The 27,850-nt window shown below is 38.4% G+C and overlaps 1 protein-coding gene across 1 annotated transcript in view; it reads left to right on the top strand.

Moving 5' to 3' along the window:
• The first annotated feature begins 2,745 nt into the window (after window positions 1-2,745).
• Window positions 2,746-27,850, top strand: part of SNX2 (sorting nexin 2) — a 56,061-nt gene continuing 30,956 nt past the window's right edge. Inside the window, exons 1-2 of the mRNA XM_081231563.1 lie at window positions 2,746-2,893; window positions 26,630-26,747. Of these exons, the coding sequence (XP_081087689.1) occupies window positions 2,786-2,893; window positions 26,630-26,747 (226 nt within the window). The 5' untranslated portion in view covers window positions 2,746-2,785. The remainder of the gene's footprint in view (window positions 2,894-26,629; window positions 26,748-27,850) is intronic.

Raw genomic sequence — 27,850 nt, forward strand, 5'->3', positions numbered from 1 at the left:
GAGAAAAGAGAACCTTTACTGGAAAGAATAGTTGAAGGATTTGGAAAACAAATGGTGGTATCTAGGCAGTGGGGAGTTGCTGTTAGAAATCATGGACTTACAGGCTCTGCAGTTGAGGTTGGGGTTTACTTTTCAAATGCTCTTAGCAATATGGATATAAGATTAGAGAAGCTGATGACTGAATTTGGGATTTCAGAAAAGATAAAACAGAAAAGCAAAGGACTGAGGAAGAAAAAGAGCAAGACAATTCTTGAAGTCCTGGTAGAATTTAGGTTGAATAGGGAAAGAAAGACAATCAAAGCTGCTAAGAGTTTGGGGAAACGAGGCTGAATCTGACCTCCCACAAATCACTAGGGCCAAGGGAGTCAATGCTAGGTTTGGCTTAAGCCTAGGTCATACACTCCATTCCTGAACTGGAGGAGACTTCCAGGCTAGAGTAGGAAAGAATGGTTACCCAGAAGGAAATTCAGATATGCTACCATAAAAAGAGTGAATAGATGCTTTATAACAGAGACTGCTGGTTTCCTACAATAGTCTTCATTTCTTCCAGAGTAAGGGAACCCCTAGTTTTTAGGGGGTGGCATAATGATGGCATTTTCTAGTCTCCTGTAGCTAGGGATGGCCACGTAACTAAGGAGCTGATCAAAGGGATGAGGAGGGAAGTGGTGCATGCAATTTCTGGACTACACCCTTAAAGGAAAGGGGATGTCATTGCATTTCCCTGTACTCCTTTTCTGCCTGCTGGAATGTGGTTTGTGGTGGTTAGCCAACATGGACCATGAGGAAGAGATTACACCCTAGGGAGAGGAGGACCACAGAAGGAGCCTGCAATCCCTGGATGAGCTCATGGAGCCTTCATCTTCCCACATGAGGGATAATTACACTGCATTTTTCTAAAGCGACTTTGAATGTGGTCTGTGTTACAAGCAGCTGGACCTATATTTCAACTAATTCAAATGTCCAATAAAAAATATGCTGGGAATATAAATGACCATAGCATAAGACAGAAAGTAGTAAGCAATAAACAGAGGCACAGGTAAAAAGGATACAGAGAAGAATCACCTCAAGCCACAATGTGAGCTTTCAAAAGAGATTAAAGTTTCTGATCAGTGACAGGCCACAGACTGTCCATAGGTGGTGGAATGCAGGCCAGGGAATGTGCCTCAACATCTGATTCCAGACAGGCCGACGGCAGTGCCAATGGTGATGGGAGCATGACAGTGACAACTGGCCCATGCATCCAACTCACCCAGGCAACACTTGATACCAAGAAATGACTTGGTATACTTACTTAAATTAGTTCTGGTTTGGGTTGATACTTCTTGACAATAATCATAGAAATTCAGAAATTTAAGGGTGGAAGAAATCCTAGCGACTAGGAAAACCTTCTGCTCCAATACCCTTAAAACAATAATAATTACAGTGATGCTAAGTAAGTCTGGCACATAGCCAGTAGAACCCAGGCCTTCTAACTCCCAGGCCAGTGAGGGCTGAGGGCTTCTATATACTTAATTTGTAAAGAATCCCTGTGAAAATTTTTTTTTTTTTTGCGGTACGCGGGCCTCTCACTGTTGTGGCCTCTCCCGTTGCGGAGCACAGGCTCCAGACACGCAGGCTCAGCGGCCATGGCTCACGGGCCCAGCTGCTCCGCGGCATGTGAGATCTTCCCAGACCAGGGCACGAACCCGCGTCCCCTGCATCGGCAGGCGGACTCTCAACCACTGTGCCACCAGGGAAGCGCTGTGTGAAGATTTCTTCTCCAGCAAAATTGTAACTTCAGGTTGCTACCTGCAATGCCTTTGTATTTTTCCATGAACAAACCTTGCATTGGCATAGCAATCTTTAGCTTTCAGAATAATTTCACATTTTTTTCTCATTTAACCGTGACAGTAATCCTATGCAGTGAGGTGAGGTAATTGAAGCTGAAAGTCTTCAAGAGACCCTCTGACAATGAAGATCTATTAATTGGCAGAGGAAGTTGCGTATGATGCTCTTACTAGTCATCCACTAATTTTCCTAATTGTCATTTTTCCAACCTTTCTGACTCTTACTTTATTGAGGAAAAATATTGTGTGCTGCCTTGTGATGAAATTGGAGTAAACCTCAGACAACAAGTTATTCAGGGTGTTTTTTGTTTTTCGGAGCTGCATTGTCCAATAAGTAGCCTCTATCCGCATGCGGACTATTTAGATTTAAGTTAATTAAAATTAAGTACAATTTAAAACTCAGTTCTCAGTCACACTAGTCTCATTTCAAGTGCTCGGCCACCGGCTACTCTACTGGACGCTACTGATATAGAACATTTCCATCATGTCAGAAAGTTCTGTGGGACAGCCTAGAGATCTAAGAGACACGTCTCTCTTCCGCCAATCTTCAATCTTGCCCTCAGTCTGTGCATAATCCAAGCCCAAAGACTGGTCCCCAAGCTCTCCCACTTCCTAAAGGAGATTTTAAAACTGGTAACGACAACAGAAATCGTTTGGCCTAGTCCTGCTAAGAAAGGGACGTGGCAATAAAAGTCCAAGATTCTTCCACAAAAGTCAGTACAGCAAGTGGGCGGTGAAAAGGTGGCCGCGACCCAGACGTGGAGGTGGAAGGAGAGGCAAATGGGTGGGGCTGAGCGCGGCGCGCGCCGGGCGGGCGCAGTCTCGAGGCCGGGGGCGGGGCCGCGCGCGGCGGGCCGGGGAGGAGGGGGAGCCCAGCGGCCCGCGCGCCAGCCTAGCCGTGCGTGCTCACGTGACAGGTCCGTGAGGTCCCGCTCGCGCAGTAGTCTGGGCGAGCGAAGATGGCGGCCGAAAGGGAACCTCCTCCGCTGGGGGTCGGGAAACCCACCGACTTTGAGGAGCTGGAGGACGGAGAGGACCTGTTCACCAGCACTGTCTCCACCTTAGAGGTGAGACCGCGTCGCCGTGGGTGCTGCGCTCCGTCGCTGCCGCGCGTCTCACCTTTCGGTGCCTTTGCCGTGCCCCGACTTGTCCCTCCCCACCCCCCCGGATTTGCAAGGACCTGGTTGGGGCGACACCTGTGACGCGGGCCCCACCTCGGGGACCTGTCATTGGGCTGGAGTTGGCCTGGGCGGCTAGGCCTGCTTAAGAGAGCAAACTGCGGGCCGGGGGGCCGACCTGAACCCCTGAGGGGCCGGGACCGGACAGAGCATCGCAGTGCCCTTTCCCCGTTCAGCTGGCCCTCGTCAGTGTCACTTGCACCTCTTCTTCCAGAGCAGAGAAGGTTTTGCCCTGGGTCCCCGCAAACCTCACCGCGCTGCCGGGCGACCTCCGCAGCCCCTTTTAAGAGGTGCTTGCTTTTCCCTTCCCAGGGGAGGGTGTGCCTCCGAAAGGGGAGAGCAGTGAAGAGAGTGCCCAGTGGCCGGGGCGCTGGAGGGAGCGTGTGGATGCACTTTTCCCGGTCCTGGCCCTTCATGGACTGCTAGTTCCCCTTGAGGGAGGTACCTGTTTTGGACTGTTAAATAGGTAAATGCATTTGACCGGTCTTGCTTGTCTTCTTTAGTTCTTAAGCTTTTTAAGGATCATAGTGTTGATAAAATATAAAGTTGAAGGGAGGGAATAGTTCAGGAAACTGCTGGGCGGTGGGGGAGGTTTTTTGTTTTTTGTTTTTAAGTTACCAGGGGAGAAATAAAAAAAGATCCTCACTCCTTTTTCCTCTTTTCTCGCATGATCAGCGATCTCTGAAGTTAAGTCTTCCTGTTTTTGTCAAAGGAAACGCCCTCTGTGAACTTAACTGTACTGGGCCTCCTGTATCCAGATCATATTTGAATTGCTTTGCCTTTGATGAGCGCACACACACCTACCTCATAGCCCAACTTTAAGTGTGTTTATGTGTATTAAAATATAAGCACATTTCCCAGAGAATTGTTTATCTTGGGCTGTACTTCTTTATAAACTGCTTTTTAGTAAGCTTTCCTAGCTTGTTGAACTCTGCAGCAAATCAATTGGAAATTACTGTAAAATATCCATTATTTGACATTCACTTAGCTGAAACTGGGAACTTCCGGCACCCGTTTTTCGGTACTGACCACGTTCTGCTAATTGTATATGCAGGTTCCTGCCCAAACCCCACCTTTCCTCAGGAGTATATGCTTCTTGGGCCTAGGGATAGTGCCTTGATCATCTTTGTTTCCTCAGAAAATCTTGACCATTGATTGTATTTAGCAAATGTTTGCTGAATTAATTGTCAAAGCCAGCATCCCCTAAGAATTAGTAAAAATTATCTTGCACAGCAAATTACCTTTTGGGGCCAATATCCTTGTAGTCCTTTATGTATACTCTACAGCTACCTTAACACGTATCGAAAGTTACTGTCTATGCATGATCGTAAGACCTGTATTCCCTGTGAGGGCTACAAAGGTTTTCCACCAGCAAGGATCAGAAGAAACTTAATCAACATAGTGTAAACTAGAATATTGTGAACACTAAGCATTCTGTTTAATTGAAGTCTTTTAAAGTTGAGTAAAAGGAACTATAATTTATATTTCCCATTTGGATGGGACTTTTAAATAAGGTATTTGACTTTTTTTCAGTAGAAGTCTACAAAATTTTGAGTATGAATAAATTTATTTTGGTTACTGCGTTTTGAAAACTTTAAAAAGTTGGTTTTGATTGTTCATCTAAACCCCTTATTTCATGAGACTCATTCAGGGTATTAATTTTAAGGTAGTATAACTGTGAGACTTAAAAATTCAGAAATTTTTTTTTTTGCTTTTCAAACTATTTGGGGAAGGATATATAGCAGCATTTATTAGTATACCAAAGCTGCTCTAAAGGAATGTTTTCTCAGTATGCCCCTTTTCTTTTGAATAGTGCTTCTCAAACTTCAGTGTGTAGGGGAAACCATAGGATTCTTGTTTAAAATGCATATGCCTTTGCCTCACTAGAATCTGCATGTTTTATAAGTGTTCTAGATCGTTATTTTTCAAACATTATATGTAAGTTACCTAGAGATCTTGTTAAAGCAAATTCTGATTCTGTAGGTCTGGGATAAGCCAAATTCTGCATTTTTAACAAACTCTCTTCATGACATTGCTTCTAGTCTCAAGGACAACAATGAGTTGCAAAGCCCCAGGTGATTCTGATACAGGTCATCTGCTTTGAATAGTTATTACCTAAGCCGTAAATTGTAAGAAAGGCATAAAAATTAATGTCTTTCTATTTTAAAAAAAAGTAAGTCAGAGTTTAAAAAATATTATGCATGTAGAAACTTTTTCATTTGAGGGCATTTGGAGGAAAAAAATCAGTTGAAATCCATATAAGTGAAAATTAAATTATACACAGCTTCCATGTCATAATTGTTAAGCTTGTAATGACTATACAACTTAGTGTATATGTATGCTATGAGTATGTTTTTATCCCAATATTAAACTCCTTTCCTTTCAAAATTAAGAACAGTCACATAAAGCTATGTTCAGTAGCTAAAGCATATTTAAAACCCCTAGTGTATGTTTCTGTTGTGACTATGAAACAGAGTGGAGAAGGGCTGGCATGGGGGCAGGGAAGTGAATGAGAAGGGAAAAAATCTGGCAAAAGCTTGTTCTTTTTTTGTACCTGAGAGGCTTCACATTGTTTAGGAATACCACTTATACTGCCTTTTTTTTTTTTTTTAATGATATAGTCCTAAGCTTAAAAGGTGCTTGCCCTAAGGCAGCATGAAGTAGTAAGACAACACCTTAAAAAGGTCAGGAAATTTATATTATATGCCTGTTCGTTTTTTTTCTTTATTGGATTATAGTTGATTTACAATGTTGTGTTAGTTTCACCTGTTCTTTTTTTAAACAGCTTTATTGAGTTATAATTCACATACCATATAACTCACACATATAATATGTACACTTTTATGGGTTTTAGTATATTCACAGATACTACAACGTTTTCATCACCTCAGAAAGAAACCTCGTACCCTCTCACCCCTGTCCCCATTCCCTAAACTCCTCTGCCCCCAACCTTAGACAACTTCTAATTCACTTTCTGTCTCTATAGACATCCCTATTCTAGACTTTATATGAATGAAATCATGTAACGTGGTCTTTTGTGACTGACTTCTTTCACTTGGCATAAAGTTTTCAAAGTCTATACTTAATTCTTTTTTATGCCTGAATAATAATCCATTGTATGGCTATACCACATTTTGTTTATCCATTTTGTCATTCATTGGACATATGCATTGTTTCCACATTTTGACTATTATAAATAATGCTGCAATAAACATTTGTGTACAAGTAGAGTTGCTGGGTTATATGGTGACTCTACATTTAATCATTTGAAGAATTGCTGGAGTGGTTTCCCAAAATGGCCACACCATTCTACATTCCCACCAGCCATGTATGAGGGAACCAGTTTTTCCACATCCTCACCAACACTTGTTATTATTCGACTTTTTTATTCTATCCATCATAATGCATGTGAAATGGTATCTAAGTGTGGTTTTGATTATATTTTCTTGAAGACATCTTTGTATGTGCTTATTGGCTGTTTGTACCTCTTTGGAGAAATGTCTGTTCAGAGCCTTTGCTCATTTTTCAGTTGGGTTATCTTTTTATTTTTATAAATTTATTTATTTTAGTTTTTTTTTTTTTTTTTTTTTTTGCCATACGAGGGCCTCTCACTGTTGTGGTCTCTCCCGTTGCGGCGCACAGGCTCCGGACGCGCAGGCTCAGCGGCCATGGCTCACGGGCCCAGCCGCTCCGCGGCATGTGGGATCTTCCCAGACTGGGTCATGAACCCGTGTCCCCTGCATCAGCAGGCGGACTCTCAACCACTGCGCCACCAGGGAAGCCCTATTTATTTTAGTTTTGGCTGCATTGGGTCTTCGTTGCTGTGTGCAGGCTTTCTCTAGTTGCAGCGAGCGGGGCTAGTCTTCGTTGCGGGGCACGGGCTTCTCATTGCAGCAGCTTCTCTTGTTGTGGAGCATGAGCTCTAGGTGCGCAGGCTTCAGTAGTTGTGGAGTGAGGGCTCAGTAGTTGTGGCTCACGGGCTCTAGAGCACAGGCTCAGTAGTTGTGGCGCACGGGTTTAGTTGCTCTGTGGCATGTGGGATCTTCCCGGACCAGGGCTCGAACCGGTGTCCCCTGCATAGGCAGGCGGATTCTTAACCACTGCGCCACCAGGGAAGCCCTGTCTTTTTATTTATAAGAATTTTTTGTATATCGTAGATACAAGTTCTTTACCAGATACATGATTTGCAAAAATTTTTCCCCCATTCTGTGGATTGTCTTTTCATGTTCTTGACAGTGTTATCTGAAGCACAAATTTTTAAAAAATTTGATGAAGTCCAGTTTATCTGTTTTTTATTTTGTTGGTCATGATTTCAACATCATATACAAGAATCCCCTACCCAATCCAAGGTCATGAAGATTTATATCTTTTTTTAAATTAATTCATTTATAATAACAGTAATCAACCTGTTACGTGTCAGCATAAATCATGTTTTTAACAGAAAATATATTTTCCAAAACAAGAGAAAATATGTGAGAAGAGTGGCATTGTTTTACATTAAGTTCTTTTTACATAAATTTACATCACATTTTTTTATTCAAAAAGAAAGTCACAAAAATTATAATCATCCTCAGCAGTTCACTCAGTCCCATGTAATTAATTTTTTTTATCTTGATCTTTTGTTAGCACTTTATGAATTCATCAGTTTTCCATTAGAGTTCTGAAAATGCTTATTCATTCAGTTCAGCAGTATAGTCAGTTACCAGAAACCTGTACTTGTCAGAGTCTTTTCCATGAATCCCATGAATATCTATTTTCTTCTAAGAGTTTTATAGTTTTGGCTCTTACATTTAGGGGTTTGATTCGTCTTGAGTTAACTTTTGTATATGGTATGAGGTAAAGTCCAACTTCATTGTTTTGCATGTGGCAATCCAGTTGTCACAGCACCATTTGATGAAAAGACTGTTTCTCCATTGAATGGGCTTGGCATCCTTTCTGAAAATTGGTTGACTGTAGATGGTTACACCTGGTTCTTGTACTAACCTCAAATCTTAAGGTCAGCTGAAGTTGAGAACCACAGTTTCCCCAACACTGTCACATGATAGTTTATAGTGCATTTCAAATGAAATTTCCAGATGGGAGGTTCACAGGTCTTAGAATTCCTTTCCCACCATGTAACCCTATGCCATAATTGCTCAGAAGATACTGTACTTAGTTGACTTCAGTAAATACTTGAGTATTTACTCTCTACCATACTTTTTAGATGATAACGGGAATGCAGATATTAGCAAGATAATGCAAATCTTTGAGGACAGAAAATCTCCAGTGGAGAAGAAAGATGTACAGAAAACTCTGATACAGACAGACTGTGACTATATGATCTGAAAACACTGAAAGTACCAGTGAAATGGGAGCGATTCTAATTCCTATCAGCGTTCCTGACACATAGTAGATGAACAGTAAGTGTTTCTGTTGGCTAGGAAAAGCCATTGAGATGGTAATATTTAAGAGAGACTTCGAAGGGTGGAATGAAATTTCAATGTGGGAGAATGGCACGTGTCACTTAAGGTTCAGTCCATATTTTAGGGAACCATAAATAATTCTGAGTGGCTGAATATAGGATGTTACAGGTTAATGTGGTGAGATTGTGAACAGCTTTGAAATTTGTTTTGTAGGCACGTGAGAGCTCTGGAAGATTTTCAGGGCAGTAACATGATCACCCAGGAAGCTTAATGTGCTAGTGGTCTGAGGGATAAATCTGAGTGCGAGGTATCATTGGTAGGTTGATGAGCCAGAGGTTATTTTAAATCTGAGGTTAAAAGCTTCAAGAAGAAAAGTGCAAATAATGAAGGACAGAAAGAAGTTGATGCAATAGCAGATTAAAAGATAGACATCTTAAGACTTACAATGGCTAGGGGAAGGAATTATAAGTTTATTTCATTTGGGAATAAGTTACACCAATGCGGATACTATCAGACAGCTAGAAATACTGGATGGCTAGAGATACAGATTCAATACAATTTATTGAATGGTGACACTAAACCAAACTAGTTTAGTAGAAATCTAGTCCTTGCCCTTATGGAGTATATGAACCAACAGGAGTCAACATAATAAACACACCTGTGTGAACAAGCCCCTGCAATACCAGGTGATGTATGTGTAATTGAAATATGCACATGGTACAGAAATAGTATAGAAAACTGGAGTGACTTAATTGCATAGAGATGATCTTTGAAACCCTGAAAAGTGTGTGACATTATCAAGAGAGCAAGTAGAGTAAGACTAAAGAGTCTTTTGATAAAGAACGGAAGTTAGTATCTATTGTTCTTACACAACAGGTAGTAACAGCATATATCTTGTTTTCCTAATTCTGTCTTCTTTGGGTTGGCATCCAACTTTAAATGTTTTAATTTTTTTGAAAATTTCATTATGAATTACCTATGTTTAAGAGGAAAGACATTTCATGACCAGGTATTTAAAGGCAACAGCATGGAAAATACCAGAAAGAGATTTATGACGAGGTATAACTCTAATTGACTACTTTCCCTGGAAGCCATTAAATATAAGGGTTTTGGAATGAACTATTTTTAGTGCCTGTAAAAAATGTTATTCTATGTAGTTGCTTGAGGCAGAGGTGCTTAATTCTTTTCAGTTTTTTCTTAAAAAGAATAATTTTTTTTTTTTTTTTTGGCCCTGCTGCACGGCTTGTGGGATCTTAGTTCCCTTACCAGGGATTGAACCCAGGCCCTCAGCAGTGAAAGCTTGGAGTCCTAACCACTGGACTGCCAGGGAACTCCCCAGATTTGTCCTTAGTGTTACTTTTCAAATGCCCACTTTCCTATAAAATTGAACTCTGGTGTTTTTTTCCTGTGATGATAGTTTTTAGTTGTGATAAAATTTACCTCAGTTGGTAAAGTTCACTACCACCTCAGTCAAGATATAGGACACTTCCATCACCTCCTAAAAATTATCTCATGTAGTTAATGCCTCCCACTCCCAGCCTCTGGCACCCACTGATCAGTTTTTTGCCTATAGTTTTGTCTTTTCCAGAATTTCATGTAAATGGACTCATATAAATGGAATTATATTTTTTATAAATGAAACAGTATGAAACTTCCTGAATGTAGCTTCTTTAACTTAACCTAAAGTATCTAATATTTATTGATATTGTTGCATGTATCAGTAATTCATTCCTTTTTGTTGCTGAATTTAGTATTCCATTGTATTGTGTATCACAGTTGTTTGTTGTTGAAGAATGTTTATGTTGTTTAAAGTTTGGGGCATTAATGACTAGAGACGACGTAAATATGTACAGATTTTTGTATGAACAGTTTTCATCTCCTTTGGGAAAACACTTAGAAGTAGGATTGCTGGTTGTGTGGTAAATACATGTTTAACTTTCTAAGAGACTGCCAAACTTTTTGCCAGAAAGGTTCAAGGGAGATAAAGCATAGGGAGATGAAGTTAATTACTTTTAGTCTTGCAAGTTAATGGCTCTAGTAATAATATAACTCAAGTTATAATAATAACTAGTAATATAACTCAAGACCATGTCCATTAGGACGGTGTTATCCAAGTCTGAGAACTGATAATATATGGTTTCATTAAAATGAAAGCATGATGTTTCAAGACAAAAGTATGTTATGGTATTTCCTCCCATCATAAAAGTTATTTTAATGTTGAAGTTTTAGGGACTTCCTTGGTGGCGCAGTGGTTAAGAATCCGCCTACCAATGCAGGGGGACACAGGTTCGAGCCCTGGTCCGGGAAGATCCCACGTGCCACGGAGCAACTAAGCCCACACACCACAACTACTGAGCCTGCACTCAAGAGCCTGCAAGACACAACTGCTGAGCTGGCATGCCACAACTGCTGAAGCCGCACGCCTAGAGCCTGTGCTCTGCAACAAGAGAAACCACCGCAGTGGGAAGCCTGCGCACTGCAACAAAGGGTAGCCCCCGCTCACCACAACTAGAGAAAGCCTGCCTGCAACAACAAAGACCCATTGCAGCCAAAAATAAATAAATAAATAAATTTCTTTAAAAATATATATATTGAAACTTTATTCCTATTCAAAGAGTCACACTTTGTATGTATTATTGAGTGTTTGAATCCTGAAGTCTAGTCCAAAGGAAACTTCAGTGCCTCTGGATTTGCCTGTTTTAGTCTCTGGTCAGGTTTTCATTCATTTTATCTCTGCAATATTAAAAAATTGTAAAAGATTCTAAGAAAGAAAGAGAAAGAAGAAAAAGATAACAACCAGATTGTTTTCTTCAATGATGGAGAATTCAGTTCCACATCCTTGTCAGCACTTGTTAGTGTCAGTTTTATTTCAGGCAGTGGCATGCTTGGGGCTGGCTTATACTGGCTTGAAAGAACTGATGTTTAAATTTTCAGGACTTTTGTAAGCTGTTTAGTAAACAGCCATTGTTAAAAATTAAATTATATAAACATAAATAAATTATATTAAAAAAACAAAGGTAATAAATATATAAAACTTGTCACTTCCTAATTCCTTTACTGTGTTTTACTAGTTTCTATATATGTCTGTTGTATCCATATGGTGGAAAGTAACATATCTTCCTAGCTCCACATTCAGTCGGGAGAAATCAGCCACAGAGGGTATGTTTATGCCACAGAAATAAGCAAAAGCTAAAATTCAGGGTCTTCTCTCCCAAAGACCTGATTGCTAAACATATACCAGCATACCAGTGATTTTTAGCCATTCTAAAAGGTATGTAGTGTTATCTAATTGTGGTTTTAATATACATTGCTTAATGGTTAATGATGGTGCGTATCTTTTCACATACGTGTTCACTATCTGAAAATTGTCTTCTTTGGTGAAGTGTTCTTTTGTATCTTTTAGCCATTTTAAAATGGGTTTCCTTATTGAGTTTTGAGAATTCTTCATGTATTCTGAATACACATCCTTTGCCAGATGTGTGTTTTGAACATATTTTTTCCCAATCTGTGGCTTGTTTTATCCTTTTTTAATTGATAGTACTTCATATGTTACATATGAAATCCTTGGCTAACATTAACACAAGGTCACAAAGGTTTTGCTTATGTTTTTTCTATAAGTTTTATAGTTTTAGCTGTTATATTTGGACTTCAGATTGATATTGAGTTAATTTTCTTATGAGTTGAGGTTCTTTTTTTTTTTTTTTTTTTGGCGGTATGCGGGCCTCTCACTGTTGTGTCCTCTCCTGTTGCAGAGCACAGGCTCCGGACATGCAGGCTCAGCGGCCATGGCTCACGGGCCTAGCCGCTCTGCAGCATGTGGGTTCTTCCCGGACCGGGGCATGAACCCGTGTCCCCGCATCGGCAGGCGGACTCTCAACCACTGTGCCACCAGGGAAGCCCGAGGTTCATGTTTTTGAATATAAATATCTTGTTGTTCAACCACCATTTACTGAAAGATAATCATTTTACAGTTTGTTTTATGGCTCAGAATATTGTCTTCTGTGGTAAATATTATGTGTGCACTTGAAAAGAATGTATTTAGTCTGATATTGGGTGGAATGTTCTATAAATATTAAGTTAGTTGATAGTATTTTTCAGTACATGCAACAAACATCAGTGAATTTCAGATGTTTTATATTAAGTTAGAGAAGCTAGACTTAAAAAGTTTCTTCATTGGGTTGTCTTTGCATCTTTGTCAAAAATCAGGAGAGCATATATGTGTGGGTCTATTTCTGGACTCTGTTTCATTGATCTTTTGACTATCTTTTTGCCAGTTCTGTGCTGTCTTGATTACCTTGATTAACTGAGTCTTGAAATCAGGTAGTGTGAATCCAGTGACTTTGTTCTTTTCAAAATAGTTTTGGCTATTCTAGTTCTTTTGCCTATCCATATAATTTTAGAATCTATTTATTGATTTCTATCAAAAATTCCTGCTGAGATTTTAATTGAGATTGTATGAATCCATTGATTAGTTTGGGGGAGAATTAACATATTAACCATATTGAGCCTTTAAGCCATAAGTATACTATTTCTCTCTCTTTTTTTTCTTTTAGGTCTGTCTTGATCTTTTTCATCAGTGTTCATAGTTCTCAGCATACAGATCTAGTACATATTTTATTAGTTTATACCTATTTTATGGTTTTTTGGTGCCTTTATATCTTTTACATTTGCTCATTGGTGGCATATTTACCCTGTTTTCTGCAACTGTTGCTAAACATTCTAGTTCTAGTAGGTTTTTTTGTAGAACCTTTGGGATTTTCTGTGTAAACAATCCTGTCTCTGATTAGAGTTTTACTTCTTTCCAATCAGTATGTCTTTCTTTTTCTTGTCTTAATGCACTAGCTAGAACCAACATTGTAATACTGAACAGAAATGGTGAGAGTGGGTATCTTTTCCCCTTTCGTGCTAATAGGAGGAAAATACTCATTTTTTTCTCCCTTAAATATGATTTTTTTTGGTAGATGACCTTTATTGGGTTAAAGAAGTTTCCTTCTATTTCTAGTTTTCTAACTTTTGTATCTCTGAATGATGTTGATGTTGGTAAATGATTTTTCTGCATCTAATAAGATGTTCATATAATTCTCTTTAGTTTATTGATAAACTGGATTATATTGATTGACTTTCAAATGTTAACTAAACCTTGAATTCCTGGCATAAACCCCACACAGTCATAATGTATTTATCCTTTTTATATATTGCTGCATCCAATTTCCTAGTGTTTTTCTGCTATTGTGTCTGTGTTTGTGACAGATATTTGTGTGTCGTTTTCTTTTACTCGTAATGTCTGATTTTGGTATCAGAAATGCTTACCTCATTAAATGAGTTGGAGAGTGTTTCCTCCTTTTCTGTATTCTTGAAGAGGTTGTGTGGAATTAGTCATATGTCTGCCTTAAGTGTTGACAGAACTTGCTAGTAAAATCATCTGAACATGTTGTTTTGTTTGCTGGACGATTTTTAACTTCAAATTTAGTGTGTCTCATAGATACAGAAGTATTTCTTCTTGTTGAACTTTGGTGGTATGTGACTTTCAAGGAATTTGTCCGTTCAGTGTAAGCAGTGAAATTCATGGGCATAGGTTTTTCATAATACTCCATTATGCTATTACTGTATCTGTGTAGTCTGGGTAGTGCCCCTCCTTTTTCATTGCTTATATTGGTAATTTATGTCATCTCTTTGTTTGCTTATTTATTCATTCATTTAAATCTTGCTAAACGTTTGTCATTTTATTGGAATCTTTCCAAAGAATCAGTTTTTGGTTTCTTGGTTTCTTTTTTATTTTTTGTTTTGTTTTTTAATTTCATTAATTTCCTTCTGCTTGCTGTCTGCTTAGTTTGCTCTTCTGTTTTGTCAAGCTTTGATCATTGGTTTAAGACTTTTTTTTTTTGAGTGCTAGTATTTAGCTATGTATTTTGTTGTAAGCACCGCTTTAGCTGCATCCCACAAATTTTGATACTGTGTTTTTGTTTTTATTCAATTTAAACTATTTTCTAGTTTCCCTTGTGACTTCCTGTTTGACTTATAGGTTATTTAGAAGTGTGCTAATTTCCAAAATTTGAGGATTTTCCAGATAGTTTTCTGTTACTGATACAGGTTTATTTTATTAGTGTCAGAGAATGTTTTATGATTCCAGTTCTTTTACATTTGTTAAGGTTTGTCTGATGGCCCAGAATGTGCTCTGTTATGGTGAACAGTCTGTGTACACTTGAAAAACATGTATGTAGTCTAATGTTATTGTTGAAGTGTTCTCTAAATGTTAAGTCAAGTTGATTGATAGTATTTTCCAGGTCTTCTCTATCTTCCCTTATTATCTATTTATTGTATCAATTACTGTAATTTAGTATTTTTATAATTTCTTGGTAAATTGATTCTTTTATCACATGATACCCCTCTTTATTGCTGATAATACTCCTTATTCTTAAGTTTATTTTATCTGATGTTAATGTAACACTCCACCTCTTTTTTGGTAGCATGACATGTTTTTTCCATTCTTTTACTTTTAACTTACCTATGTCTTTAAAGTAGGGTTTTGTAGGTAGCATATTGTTGTGCATTGTTATTTTTGTACACAATACGGTCTCTTCTGTCTTTTAATTGGTGTGTTTAGAATATTTACATTTAATGTGATTATTGGTGTGATTGCATTAGATCTAGCATTTTATTTGATTACTGTTTTTCTCTTCTGTTTTTCCCTCTGAAAACAGAGGGAAATATATACCTAAAAATTTACAGTCCAATTAGAGTTAATATTGTACTTTGACAAACAAAATTCAGAGCCTTACAACCATATAGGTCCATTTATCTTCCTTCTTTCATGTTATATTTCTCATGTGTATTACATTTCCATTCATTGAAAACTTTACCATTGTTATAATTTTTGCTTTCATAGTTATACACATTTTAAATAACTTAAGAAAAGAAAACTGGTCTATTTTTTTTCCCCAGTTACCATTTCTTTGGTTCTTCTTTTATTTCTTCTTTAACATTTTTATTTATGTATTTATTTGGCTGCATAGGGTCTTAGTTACGTCATGTGGGCTCTTTGTTGTGGCATGCGGGCTTCTTTCTAGATGCAATGTGTGATATCCAGAGCGTGTGGGCTCAGTAATTGCAGCACGTGGGCTCTGTAGTTGTGGTACACAGGCTCCAGAGCACAGGCTCAGTTGTTGTGGCACGCTGGCTATCCAGTTGTGGTGCATGGGCTCCAGAGCCTGGGCTCAGTAGTTGCAGCACATGGGCTCTCTAGTTGTGGCACATGGGCACAAGGGCTCTCTAGTTGTGGCGTGCAGGGTCTAGAGTGCCTGGGTTTAGTTGCCCCACAGCATGTGGGATCTTAGTTCCCTGACCAGGGATTGAACCCGTGTCCCCTGCATTGAAAGGTGGATTCTTAACCACAGGACCACCAGGGAAGTCCCAGATTGCAGCCATTTTTAATAATGAGGCTGCATCTAGTTTTCTCTGAAGTTGTCCTGTTTGGAGTTTTCATTTTTTTGGATCTGTAAATTAATGTCTTGAACCAAATTTGGAGAGTTTTTAGCCATCATTTCTTGAAATATTGTTTTGCGTTGCTCTTTTTCTAGGACTTCAGTAACATGAATGTCAGACCTTTTTATACTGTTTCACAGATCCTTGGGGTTCTGTTCATTTTCATTTCTTTTTTCCTCTCTATTACTCAGATTGGAGATTTCCTAATGATTTATCTTCAAGGTCACTAATTTTTTCTTTCAAGAACTGTAAAGGGTAAACTTTACCCTCCTGGTAAGATAACAGATTAACTTGTTTTATGGTTGCTGGAAGTTGACATGATAAAGGACTTTCTTACTCAAAGCATAGCAAGTATTGGGTTAGCCAAAAAGTGCCTTCGGTTTTTAAGTAAAAATAAAAGACACGCTTTTCATTTTCACCAAGAACTTTATTGAGCAACATATTCACCCTTTTGTTCCACTACCTTCTGCCATTTTTCAGGCAACTTCATAATTCCATCTTCCCAAAACTTTTTCTTTTTGAGCAAAGAACTGTTCTAGGTGCTTTTTACAGTCTTCCAGGGAATTAAAATTTTCTCCATTAAGAGAATTTTGTGAAGACCAAAATAAATGGAAATCCAAAGGTGCAATGTCTGGTGAATACAACGGATGAATCAGAACTTCCCAGCTGAGCTGTAACAGTTTTTGCCTGGTCATCAAAGGAACATGCAGTCTTACGTTATCCTGATGGAAGATTATGTGCTTTCCGTTGACTAATTCTGGACGCTCTTCATCGAGTGCTGCTTTCTGTTGGTCTAAATGGAATCAGTACTTGTTGGAATTAATCGTTTGGTTTTCCGGAGGGAGCTCATAATAGAGGACTCCCTTCCAATTCCATCATATACACAACATCACCTACTTTGAATGACGACCAGCCTTTGCTGTGGTTGTCATTTCACTTACCCCACAATCTGTTCCGTTCCCCATTATTGTACAGTATCCAGTTTTCATCGCCTGTCACAATTTGTTTTAAAAATTGAATGTTTTCATTACGTTTAAGTAGAGAATTGCATGCAGAAATATGGTCAAGAAGGTTTTTTCTGCTTAACTTATGTGGAACCCAAACATCAAAGTGATGAGCATAACCAAGCTGGTGCAAATGATTTTCACCGCTTGATTTGGATATTTTGAGTATGTTGGCTGTCTCCCATGTGGTATAATGTTGATTATTCTCAATTAATGTCTTGATTTGATCGCTATCAACTTCAACTGGTCTACCCCACCGTGGAGCATCGTCCAGTGAGAAATCTCCAGCATGAAACTTCGCAAACCACTTTCGACACGTTTGATCAGTCACAGAACCTTCTCCATACACTGTACCAATCTTTTTTTGTGTTTTAGTTGCATTTTTACTTTTCTTGAAATAATAAAGCAAAATATGCCGAAAACGTTACTTTTTTTTCATCTTCAGTATTAAAATGGCTACACAAAAATTCACCAGTTTTGATATCTTTTTTCAAATGCATGCTGATATGACAGCTGTCACATACCATCTAGCAAAATCGTTTTGAATGAAGTTAGACAGCTAAGTGCTATGACAGCCGTCTTGTGGAAAAAAACGAACGAACCTTTTGGCCAACCCAATAGCATGAATATGTTTGTGACCATTTCCCTTGCCCCTCTCTTGCCAGGATGATAAATGGAGGGGCCCAGGCCAGTGTTGCACCAGCCTTTGGTTTGTGTCACAGCTGAGGAACCTGAGCTTAGGGAACCCAAATCATTTATAATAGGCAATGTCTGCTTGATCCTTGCTCCAGAGGATACTTATACTGGACAGTAAACAGACCTGGTCTTTTGTGGGGAGAGAGATGCTGATCTCTTTCTTCCAAGGCTGTTTCACAGAAACATAGGCTTCTCTCAGAGTTTTAGGTGTCTGCACTGTCACATAGTGGACTGGAGCTCAGCTTGGGCTGCCCTTGTAGCAAAGCAATGAAAGAAGGGAGAGATGGGCTTCCCTGGTGGCGCAGTGGTTGAGAGTCCGCCTGCTGATGAGGGGGACACAGGTTCGTGCCCTGGTCCGGGAAGATCCCACATGCCGCGGAGTGGCTGGGCCAGTGAGCCATGGCCACTGAGCCTGCGCGTCCGGAACCTGTGCTCTGCAACGGGAGAGGCCACAACAGTGAGAGGCCTGCGTACCGCAAAAAAAAAAAAAAAAGAGAGAAAATACTAATGAAGATTTCTGTCTCCTGCTCTTCAGGCTACTGGGCCCCCTTTTCCTGGTTCAGCTGGCTAGATAGTAGATTTTCTTTTGGGGTTTTAGATGCTTTGTCATGCAGCTAAGCAAGTAGGTGTGGCCTTAGGGCAGGGACAGGAGAGGAAAGGTTTGGGAAGCAAGGGGGAGAAAAAAGAATTTTCCACCTACGTTCTCCAGGTTGTAGGGGCCCTGGTGTTATAGCTAGATAGACAAAGGTTTTTTGTTTTGTGTGGTGGTGGTGTTGTTTTGAGTCTCTTCACATACTTCTAGTGTAGTTCTGCAGTTGGGGCCATCTTCAGGAAAAAGTGGGAGAGAGAAGAAAAAGAAACAAAATCATAAAATTCATCCCCATAAGGATCAGTTTTCACATTTTTGGCTCCCTCCCCAACCTGCCTTTTTTTTACTTTTAGATCATTGTTTCTGTATTCTGTCCAGAGCTTTTAGTGTTAATCAGTGGGAGAAAGAGGCTTAGGTGACCTTCTTTAGTCTTTGTTGCAATCCAAAGCACTAGTTGTTTTGAAACTTTTAATAAAAATAATCTCTAGCAAACTACTAAATGATGATATAGGGGAAGAAAACAATATATATTTATTAAAAACACTGATGTCTCCTCATGGCCTGTCTCAGACAACTATAATTCTGGTCACCCAGAAGCTGTCACTGTACCCTTCCACCATCACTTCCTTGTTTGATGGACCACTCTCTCCTTACTGCTTTCCACCCAGTGGAGAACACCTCTTCCTGAACTCACTAGGAAACTGAAAGAGACATGGAGAGGCCGGGGCAGAGATAAGTGAGTCCTGAGAGCCTTTAGTGAGTGACTACTCCATGACTGCTCTGTGAGCAGTGCAGCAGGGCACTCCATGCTGCTGATGGATGGGCACCAATAGAAAGTGCATGCCTCATAGTCTCCCCCCAGTGGGGTACCTGCTGCGACCACAGCCATTACTGGAGTTGCTCACCCGTCCACACCATTCCCATCTTGTTCTCCACTCTCAGGCACTGAACTGTGATATAAAAGAGTCCTTTTTGTTACATAAACATGCCAGTTTTTCATTCTCTGACTTTGATGTCAGAGAACAATGAATACCCAAGATATTAGAGTAGTATAAACATTCAGTTACGATAAGAACATGTTATAGGTTGTTACTAGTCTACATGTATTATAACTCTGGACTGTATTACAATTTTTACTTTGAATAGACGTATCTATTTTAGAGAATTGAAGAGGGAAAACATAGTTTCTTTTTGTTATTCAGATATTTAGCATTTCTGTTGCTTTTCCTTCATTCATTGTTTCCTCTTGTATCATTTTTCTTAAGCGTAAAGAATTTCCTTTACTGTTTTTTTTAGACCTGGTTTATTGATGATGAATTATCTTATTTGTGCTTCATCTGAAAACTGTTTTACCTTTATTCCTGAAGGGTATTTTTGCTGTTTATAGATTTGTGGTTAGACAGTTCTTTCTTCCATCACTTTGAAAGTATTCTTAGACTGTTTTCTTAGTCTTTGTGATTTCTGATGAGAAATCTACGGTCATTTTAATTGGTGTCCCCCTGTAAAAATGGGTTTTTTCTCTCACTACTTTCATTTCTCTAATACTTTTTTTTTTTTTTTTTTTTTTTTTTGAGGTATGCGGGCCTCTCACTGTTGTGGCCTCTCCCGTTGCGGAGCACAGGCTCCGGACGCGCAGGCTCAGCGGCCATGGCTCACGGGCCCAGCCGCTCCGCGGCATGTGGGATCTTCCCAGACCGGGGCACGAACCCGTGTCCCCTGCATCGGCAGGCGGACTCTCAACCACTGCGCCACCAGGGAAGCCCTCTCTAATACTTTTATTTTTAGCTCTGTGATGATGTGTGTACACATAGTTTTCTCTGGTTTTATCCTCTTTGAGGTTTGCTCCTATAAATTTATGTCCTTCAACTTCAGGAATTTTCAACCATTTCTTCTGTAAATATTTGTGCAAAAATTTTTCATCTGTCCAGGAACTTCAGTGACATGAGTGTTAGACTTTTTGATATTATCTTACAGACTCCTGAGGCCTTGTTCATTTTTTTTTAATATTTACTCTTTTATTTATTTGGCTGCGTCGGGTCTTAGTTGCGGCATGCGGGATCTTTTGTTGTGGCACACGGACTCAGTAGTTGTGGCACAAGGGCTCTCTAGTTGTGGCACGCGGGCTCTAGAGCACATGGGCTTAGTTGCCCTGCAGCATGTGGGGTCTTAGTTCCCCAACCAGGGATCGAACCCGTGTCCCCAGCATTGGAAGGCGGATTCTTTACCACTGGACCACCAGGGAAGTCCCCCTTGTTCATTTTATTCAACTTTTGTTTCACTATTATTCAGATTGGACACTTTATGTGGATTTATTTTCAAGTTCACTGACACTTTTTTCTGTCATCTTCATTCTTTTATTGAACCCATTCTGCGAACTTTTTACTTTAGATAATTTTTTTCAGTTCTGAAATTTTCCTTTTTTTTTTTCCTTTTTTTTTGGTAGTTTCTGTTTCTTTGCTGTGAACATCTTTCTTTTCATTCACTTCATATGTATTTACCTTTATCTCTTGGAACATAGTTAGAAAAGCTTTTAAAAATTTGATTAATATTTCCAACATCTGAGCTGTTTTGGGGTTGGGATCTGTTGATTGTATTTTCTCTTGAGATTTGGTCACAGGTTCATTACACAGGCATTAAATTATAGCAGTGAGTTGAGATTGACTATTTTTAAAATTGCGTTTAGTTTTTACAAATTTTGGTGTTTTTTCAAAGTTATTATCAAGCAAGGTTAAGAAATGCAAAAAGAAATCAAATTAGGTGATTTTAGATTTAGAAATTGTGAAATAGTAAAATGTGTAGGTAAAAAAAAGGAGACTGTTGTAGCCATTCTGATATACTTCTCATTAAATAGACAAAAAATAGTACTCAAGGAAATTTATGTAACCATAGACAAGTTAGTGTGCAGTCAGAACTAGAATCCAGAGCTTTGATCTCCAGGAAATTTTGGTATTCAAAAATAAAATCTTTGTTTGAAATGAAGTTGAGGGTACAGGTATATTATATGTAGGTCCTTAATGCCTGTATCTTATTCAAAACAAGTACAGTTCTCCCTTAGTATCCACAGGGGATTGGTTCCAGGACATCCCACAGATACCAAAATCCCTTTTATGGAAGTCTCTTATATAAAATGCCATAGTGTTTGCATATAATCTATATACAATCTCTCCCATATATTTTAAATCATTTCTAGATTATTTATAATACCTATGTCAATGTAAATGCTTGTAAGTAGTTGTAAGTACAAGGTAAATGCTGTGTAAGTGGTTGCTGGTGTGTGGCAAATTCCAGTTTGCTTCTTGGAACTTTCTGGAATTTACTTTTTTAATATTTTCAATCTTCAGTTGGTTGAATCTGTTGGAACCCCCAGAAACAGAGGGCCAACTGCTGAAAACATTTGTTTTTAATGAGTAGTGTCAGGAAACTGGATCACATGTGTAACTATTTCTCTTAAATAATGGCATATTAAAAGCATCTTTCTGTGTCAGTAAATGCCACTCTGCTACCACATTGTTTGAAAAATAGACTAGTTCTTAGAGCAGTTTTAAGTTCACAGCAAAATTGAATGGAAAGTATAGAGATTTCCCATATAATGCCCCTACACATGCATTTTCCTTCATTATCAACATCCTCCACCATAGTGGTACTTTTGCTACAATTGGTGAAACCACTTTGACACATCATAATCACCCAAGATCCATAGTTTACATTAAGGTTCACTTAGTATTGTACATTCTCTGGGTTTGGACGAATGTATAACGATATGTGTTCACTGTTACAATATCATACAGAGTAGTTTCACTGTCCTAAAAATCCTCTCTGCTCTGCCTGTTTATCCCTTCCTTCCCCCAACCCACTGATCTTTTTACTATCTCCATAGTTTTGCCTTTTCCACAGTGTCATATAGTTGTAATTATACAATATGTAGCTTTTCCAGACTGGCTTCTTTCACTTAGTAATATTTAAGTTTCTTCTGTATTTTTTCTTGGTTAGAAAGCTCATTTCCTTTTAGTTTGAATAATATTCCATTGTCTGGATGTACTGTAGTTTATTTACCCCATTCACCTACTGAAGAACATCTTCATTGCTTCCAAGTTTTTGCAATTATGAATAAAGCTGCTGTAAACATTATGTGCATGTTTTTGTATGGGCATAAGTTTTCAGCTCCTCTGGATGAATACTAAAGATCACGGTTGCTGGAACGTATGATAAGAGTATGCTCATCTTATAAATGTACTGCCAAATTGTCCTCCATAGTGGCTGTACCACTTTGTATTCCCACCAGCAGTGAATGAGAGTTCCTGTTGCTCCACATCCTCATCAGCATTTGGTGTTGTCAGTGTTCCAAATTTTGACTACTTTAATAGGTATATAGAATGTACCACTATGAGGTATAATGGTGTCTCATTGTTGTTTTAATTTGCATTTCTCTAATGATATGTGATGTGGGGCACGTTTTCATATGCTTATTTGCCATGCGTTTATCTTTGGTGAAGTATCTTGAAGGTTTTTGTCCTATTTTTAAACTGAGTTGTTCATTTTCTAATTGTTGAATTTTAAGAGTTCTTTGTATATTTTGGATCACAGTGCTTTATCAGCTGTGTGTTTTGCAGATATTTTCTCCCAGTCTACAGCTTGTTTTTCCATTTTCTTGACACTATCTTTTGCAGAGCAGAAGTTTTCATTTTAATTTTAGTGGAGTCTGTCTTATCAAGTCTTTCTTTCATGGATTGTGCCTCTGTTGTATCTAAAAACTCATTATGAAACCCAAGGTCATCTGGATTTTCTCCTGTGTTATCTTCTAGAAACTTTATACTTTTGTGCTTTACGTTTAGGTCTGTGATCCATTTTGAGTTGATTTTTGTGAAGGGTGTAAGGTCTGTGTCTAGATTCTTTTTTCACATGTAGATTTCCAGTTGTTCCAGCACTATTTGTTGAAGAGACTAATTTTTCTCCATTGTATTACCTTTGCTCATTTGTCAAAAAATCAACTGGCCATATTATGTGGATCTATATCTGGGCTCTCTATTCTGTCCCATTAATCTGTTCTTTCACCAGTACCACACTGTGTTGATTATTGTAGCCTATGGTAAGTCTTGAAATCAGGTAGCTTCAGTCCTCCCATTTTGTTCTTCTCCTTCAGTAATGTCTCTTCTGGATTTTTTGCTTCTCCGTGTAAACTTTAGCATCATTTTATCGATAGTCATAAAATAACTTGCCAGGATTTTGATTGGTATTGCATTGAATCTGTGGATCAAGTCAGGAAGAACTGACACCTTGACTATTGAATCTTCCTATTCATGAATATAGAATATCTCTTCATTTATTTAGTTCTTTAATTTTGTTCATTAGAGATTTTTAGTTTTTCTCATATGGATATTGTATTGATACATATTTTGTTAGATTGATTCCTAAGTATTTAGTTGTTTCGGGTGCTGATGTAAATGTTTTTTTGGTTTTTTTGGTTTTTTTAATTTCAAATTCTGTTTGTTGCTGGTATATAGAAGTGATCAACTTTTGTATGTTAACCTGTATCCTACAGCTTTGCTATAATTGCTTATTAGTTCTGGGACCCTTTTTTGTCAGTTGTTCTGGATTTTCTACTTAGAGGATCATTGTCATCTGTGAACACAGAGTTTTATTTCTTCCCAATCTATATACCTTTTATTTCCTTTTTTTGTCTTACTGCATTAGCTTGGACTTGCAATATGATGTTGAAAATCAGTAGTGATGGGAAATCCTTGCCTTGTTCCTGATCTTAGTGAGATAGCTCTGAGTTTCTCATTAAATGTGATGTTAGCTCTAGGTTTTTTGTAGCTATTTCTCAAATTGAGGAGGTTCCCCTGTATTCCTAGTTTACTGAGAGCTTTTATCATGAATGGGTGTTGGAGCCACTGTGCTACATTTTTATGTAGCTGTGCTTTAGGGTATTTCAAACCTTTCAGTATTATAGACAATCTGGTTGACAAACTTGTGGCCAATTCTTACACATATTTGTAATTATTTTCTTAGAATTCAGTTAACAGATAGTCATTGAGTGCAGCCAGGAACCTGATAAAAAGTAATAAGCAAAATAAGATATTCTTCTTTCCTTATAGAACTTGTAGTCTATAAACAGATAATAATTATAATATAGTGTGGTAAGAGAAATTATGGCAAAAGAAATAGATATGCTGTGGAAGCATATATATCACTCACCTAACCAGACTCAGCTAGAGATGAGATTGAGGTGGTCAGGAACATCTTCTAGAAGAAGCTTATAATAAAAGCTTATTTGTTTCCAAATTTCTTAAAGAAAAAATGCTAAGGTAAATAGAAGCCTACCTTTGTGAGAGTTTGGTCTATAAGCATGAGCTCCTGAGAGAAAAGAAAACCGCTTTTTAAAATTTTCCCATAAGGAATTTAAACTGTTTTTGCAAGCTCTTAAGAAATGTCCTCATGCTGTAGAGGATAGTTTACTCAAAAAGCTGATCAGAAAATCTTATGAATTAGGAGTGGCCTTAAAAGATTATTCATCCTTGGGGACTCCCCTGGCGGCGCAATGGATAAGACTCCACACTCCCAGTGCAGGGGGCCCAGATGTGATCCCTGGTCAGGGAACTAGATCCCACAGGCATGCTGCAACTAAGAGTTAATGTGCCACAGCTAAGACCTGGTGCAACCAAATAAATAAGTAAATATTAAAAAAAAAAAAAGAAGAAGAAGAAGAGACATGTCTCAGTGTTCCCTGGACAGTGTTTAAAAAAGAAAAATTATTCATCCTACAGAAAATTTACTAATCTTAAAGTTGATAATTTACCCTTACTAAAATTAAGAACTTCTATTCATCAATACCTACCATTAAGTAAGTGGAAAGGCATTAAGTACAGACTGGGAGAAAAATATTTGTGATACCTGTGTCACAAAGAACTTGTATCTAGAACATGTAAAGAATTACAAATCAATAGGAACAATAGAAAAAAAATAGGGAAAATATTTGAAGAGACCCTTCCCAAAAAAAGATATCCAAATGTCCATTAATCATATGAAAAATTGCCCAGCATCATTATTCATCTGGGAAATGCAAATTCAAACCACAAAAGATACACTCTACACCCTCCATAATAGCTAAAACAAAAAAGATGGAATGTAGTAAAGTGTTGACAAGGGTATGGAGCAACTGAAATTTTCATATATTACTGGTGGGAGTATAAATTAAATAACCACTTTAGAAGAATGTTTAGTGATATCTGCTAAAGCAGAACATTCACCTACCCTATGATCCAGGTATTCCACTCCTAGGTACGTGCCAAACAGACATTTGTTCGCTGTTTGCTAAAAGATATATGTACTAGAAAGTTTATACAGTACTATTGGTAGTGGTATAAAACTGATAATGAAATTTGAAAACCCAAATGCCCATCAACAGTAGAATGGATCAATTGTGATGTATTTACACAGTGAAATATTCACAGAAACGAAAATGAGTGTCCTATTATTACATACAATAATATAGAAGAATCTCGTGTACATAACATTAAGATCAAAAACCAAATACACAACAATATATTTTGTATGATTCCAGTTCCATGAAGAGTGATAACAGGAAAAACAAATCCATGTTGGTAGAAGCCTGGGTGGAGAGAGGGTAAAGAATGGGAGGGAGCATGAGTGGAGCTTCTAGAGTTGACGATAATGTTCTCTTTCTTGATCTGGGTGCTGATTACACAGGGATGTTGGGTTTGTGAAAATATCTAGCTGTGCACTTTTGACGTATTCAACTTCCTTTTTCTTATTTTTTAAAAAAATAGTATTGGTTTTAACTATTACTGTAAGAAAACTGTGATAAAACTAAAAGCTTTACAATCTTCATTCCACGTGGGTTCGTGCCCCGGTCCAGGAAGATCCCACATGGCGCAGAGCGGCTGGGCCCGTGAGCCATGGCCGCTGAGCCTGCGCGTCCGGAGCCTGTGCTCCGCAACGGGAGAGGCCACAACAGTCCCTTAGCTTAGTTGAAATGTAAATATTTGGGGGAAGGCATATTTTTAGTTTGAAACTATATAAATTTTAGAATAATTATAGTCTTAATAAAGCTTCCTCTTACAGTAAAGTAGTAGTTGGAACTTCTTACTCATGCAACATGTTTTCAAGATCTGATATTTATTATTATGTCATAATATTGTATACTGTGTAAATCATTAAAATTTGATTTTGTTAATTATAACTCAACATGGAAAATTAGCATATCTAACTGGGTGACTAGAGAAGATTTTATTTTTAAATCTTAAGTGACTTCTTGTTAAGAAAGGAGAAAGTGAGTAAAAGTATGTTTTTGATTCATTCTTACCCTCAAAGGAGGAACTATAAATAGCTGTTCGTCTTCTTTTCTTATCAAGAGAATATTCTATTTCTGTAGTGTATAGAGATATAACAGACAAACATGGCAATCCATTGTCAATTATTGTTTTTTTAACAGTCAAGTCCATCATCTCCAGATCCAGCTAGTCTTACCACAGAAGATATTAGTACGAACTCCAATGGTCCAAAACCTGCAGAAGTTGTGCTGGATGATGACAGAGAAGACCTTTTTGCAGGTAATTATAAGTACCTTTATTTTAAAAAAAAATAATTGTCAATTATAGCATATATCCTGTTAGAAAATATTCTCTAAAGCAAAACTGACATTTTGTGTAAAGTATTTGTGGTAGCTCTTGTTACCAACTGAGGAGGATAGGAAATTTCAGTTACTTTGCTTTGTGAAAAATAAAGACTGTTGAAAGAAGCACGAATGTGATCCTTTTCTGGTTTTAAGCATATGAAAATAAGTCACACTAATAATTTGATTATTTTGATCAGTACTTGGACTCAAACTAATGGTTCATTCATACTTTGAGAAATAGCTTTCATACTTTGAGAAATAGCAAGTGATTATATTTTCTTATTTACTTACAAGTTGTCACAAAGCAAAATTAAACTCTGGATTTAAAAATCACTTAATTTAGGGACTTCCCTGGTGGTGCAGTGGTTAAGAATCTGCCTGCCAATGCAGGGGACATGGGTTCGATCCCTGGTCCAGGAGGATCCCACATGCTGTGGAGCATCTAAGCCCGTGCACCACAACTACTGAGCCTGTGCTCTAGAGCCTGCAAGCCACAACTACTGAAGCCTGCATGCCTAGAGCCCATGCTCTCCAACAAGAGAAGCCACCACAATGAGAAGCCCGTGCACCGCAAGAGAGAGTACCCCCCGCTCTCCACAACTAGAGAAAGCCTGTGCGCAGCAATGAAGACCCAATGCAGCCAAAAGTAAATAAAATAAATAATTTTTTTAAATAAAAAAATAATTTAAAACAATCAATTTATAGTCTGTATATATTTCAAATCTGTTTAAATAAAATGCTTCAGTATTTACCACATGTTCCATTTTGATTGAATTTTAGGTGAGTAAATTGATGCTTCAGGAATTTATTTTTGATACGGGGGCAGGATTTGGTGTAGTCCATTCTACCTTTTAAAAAATTGGACTCTTCAGTCCGCCTGCCGATGCGGGCGACACGGGTTCGTGCCCCGGTCTGGGAGGATCCTGCATGCTGCGGAGCGGCTGGGCCTGTGAGCCGTGGCCGCCAGGCCTGCGTTCCCGGAGCCTGTGCTCCGCAATGGGAGAGGCCACGGCAGTGAGAGGCCTGCGTGCCACAGAA

The sequence above is a fragment of the Mesoplodon bidens genome (genome assembly GCF_964165515.1).
Source record: "Mesoplodon bidens genome assembly, chromosome: 4".
NCBI classification, from domain to species: Eukaryota; Metazoa; Chordata; class Mammalia; order Artiodactyla; family Ziphiidae; genus Mesoplodon; species Mesoplodon bidens.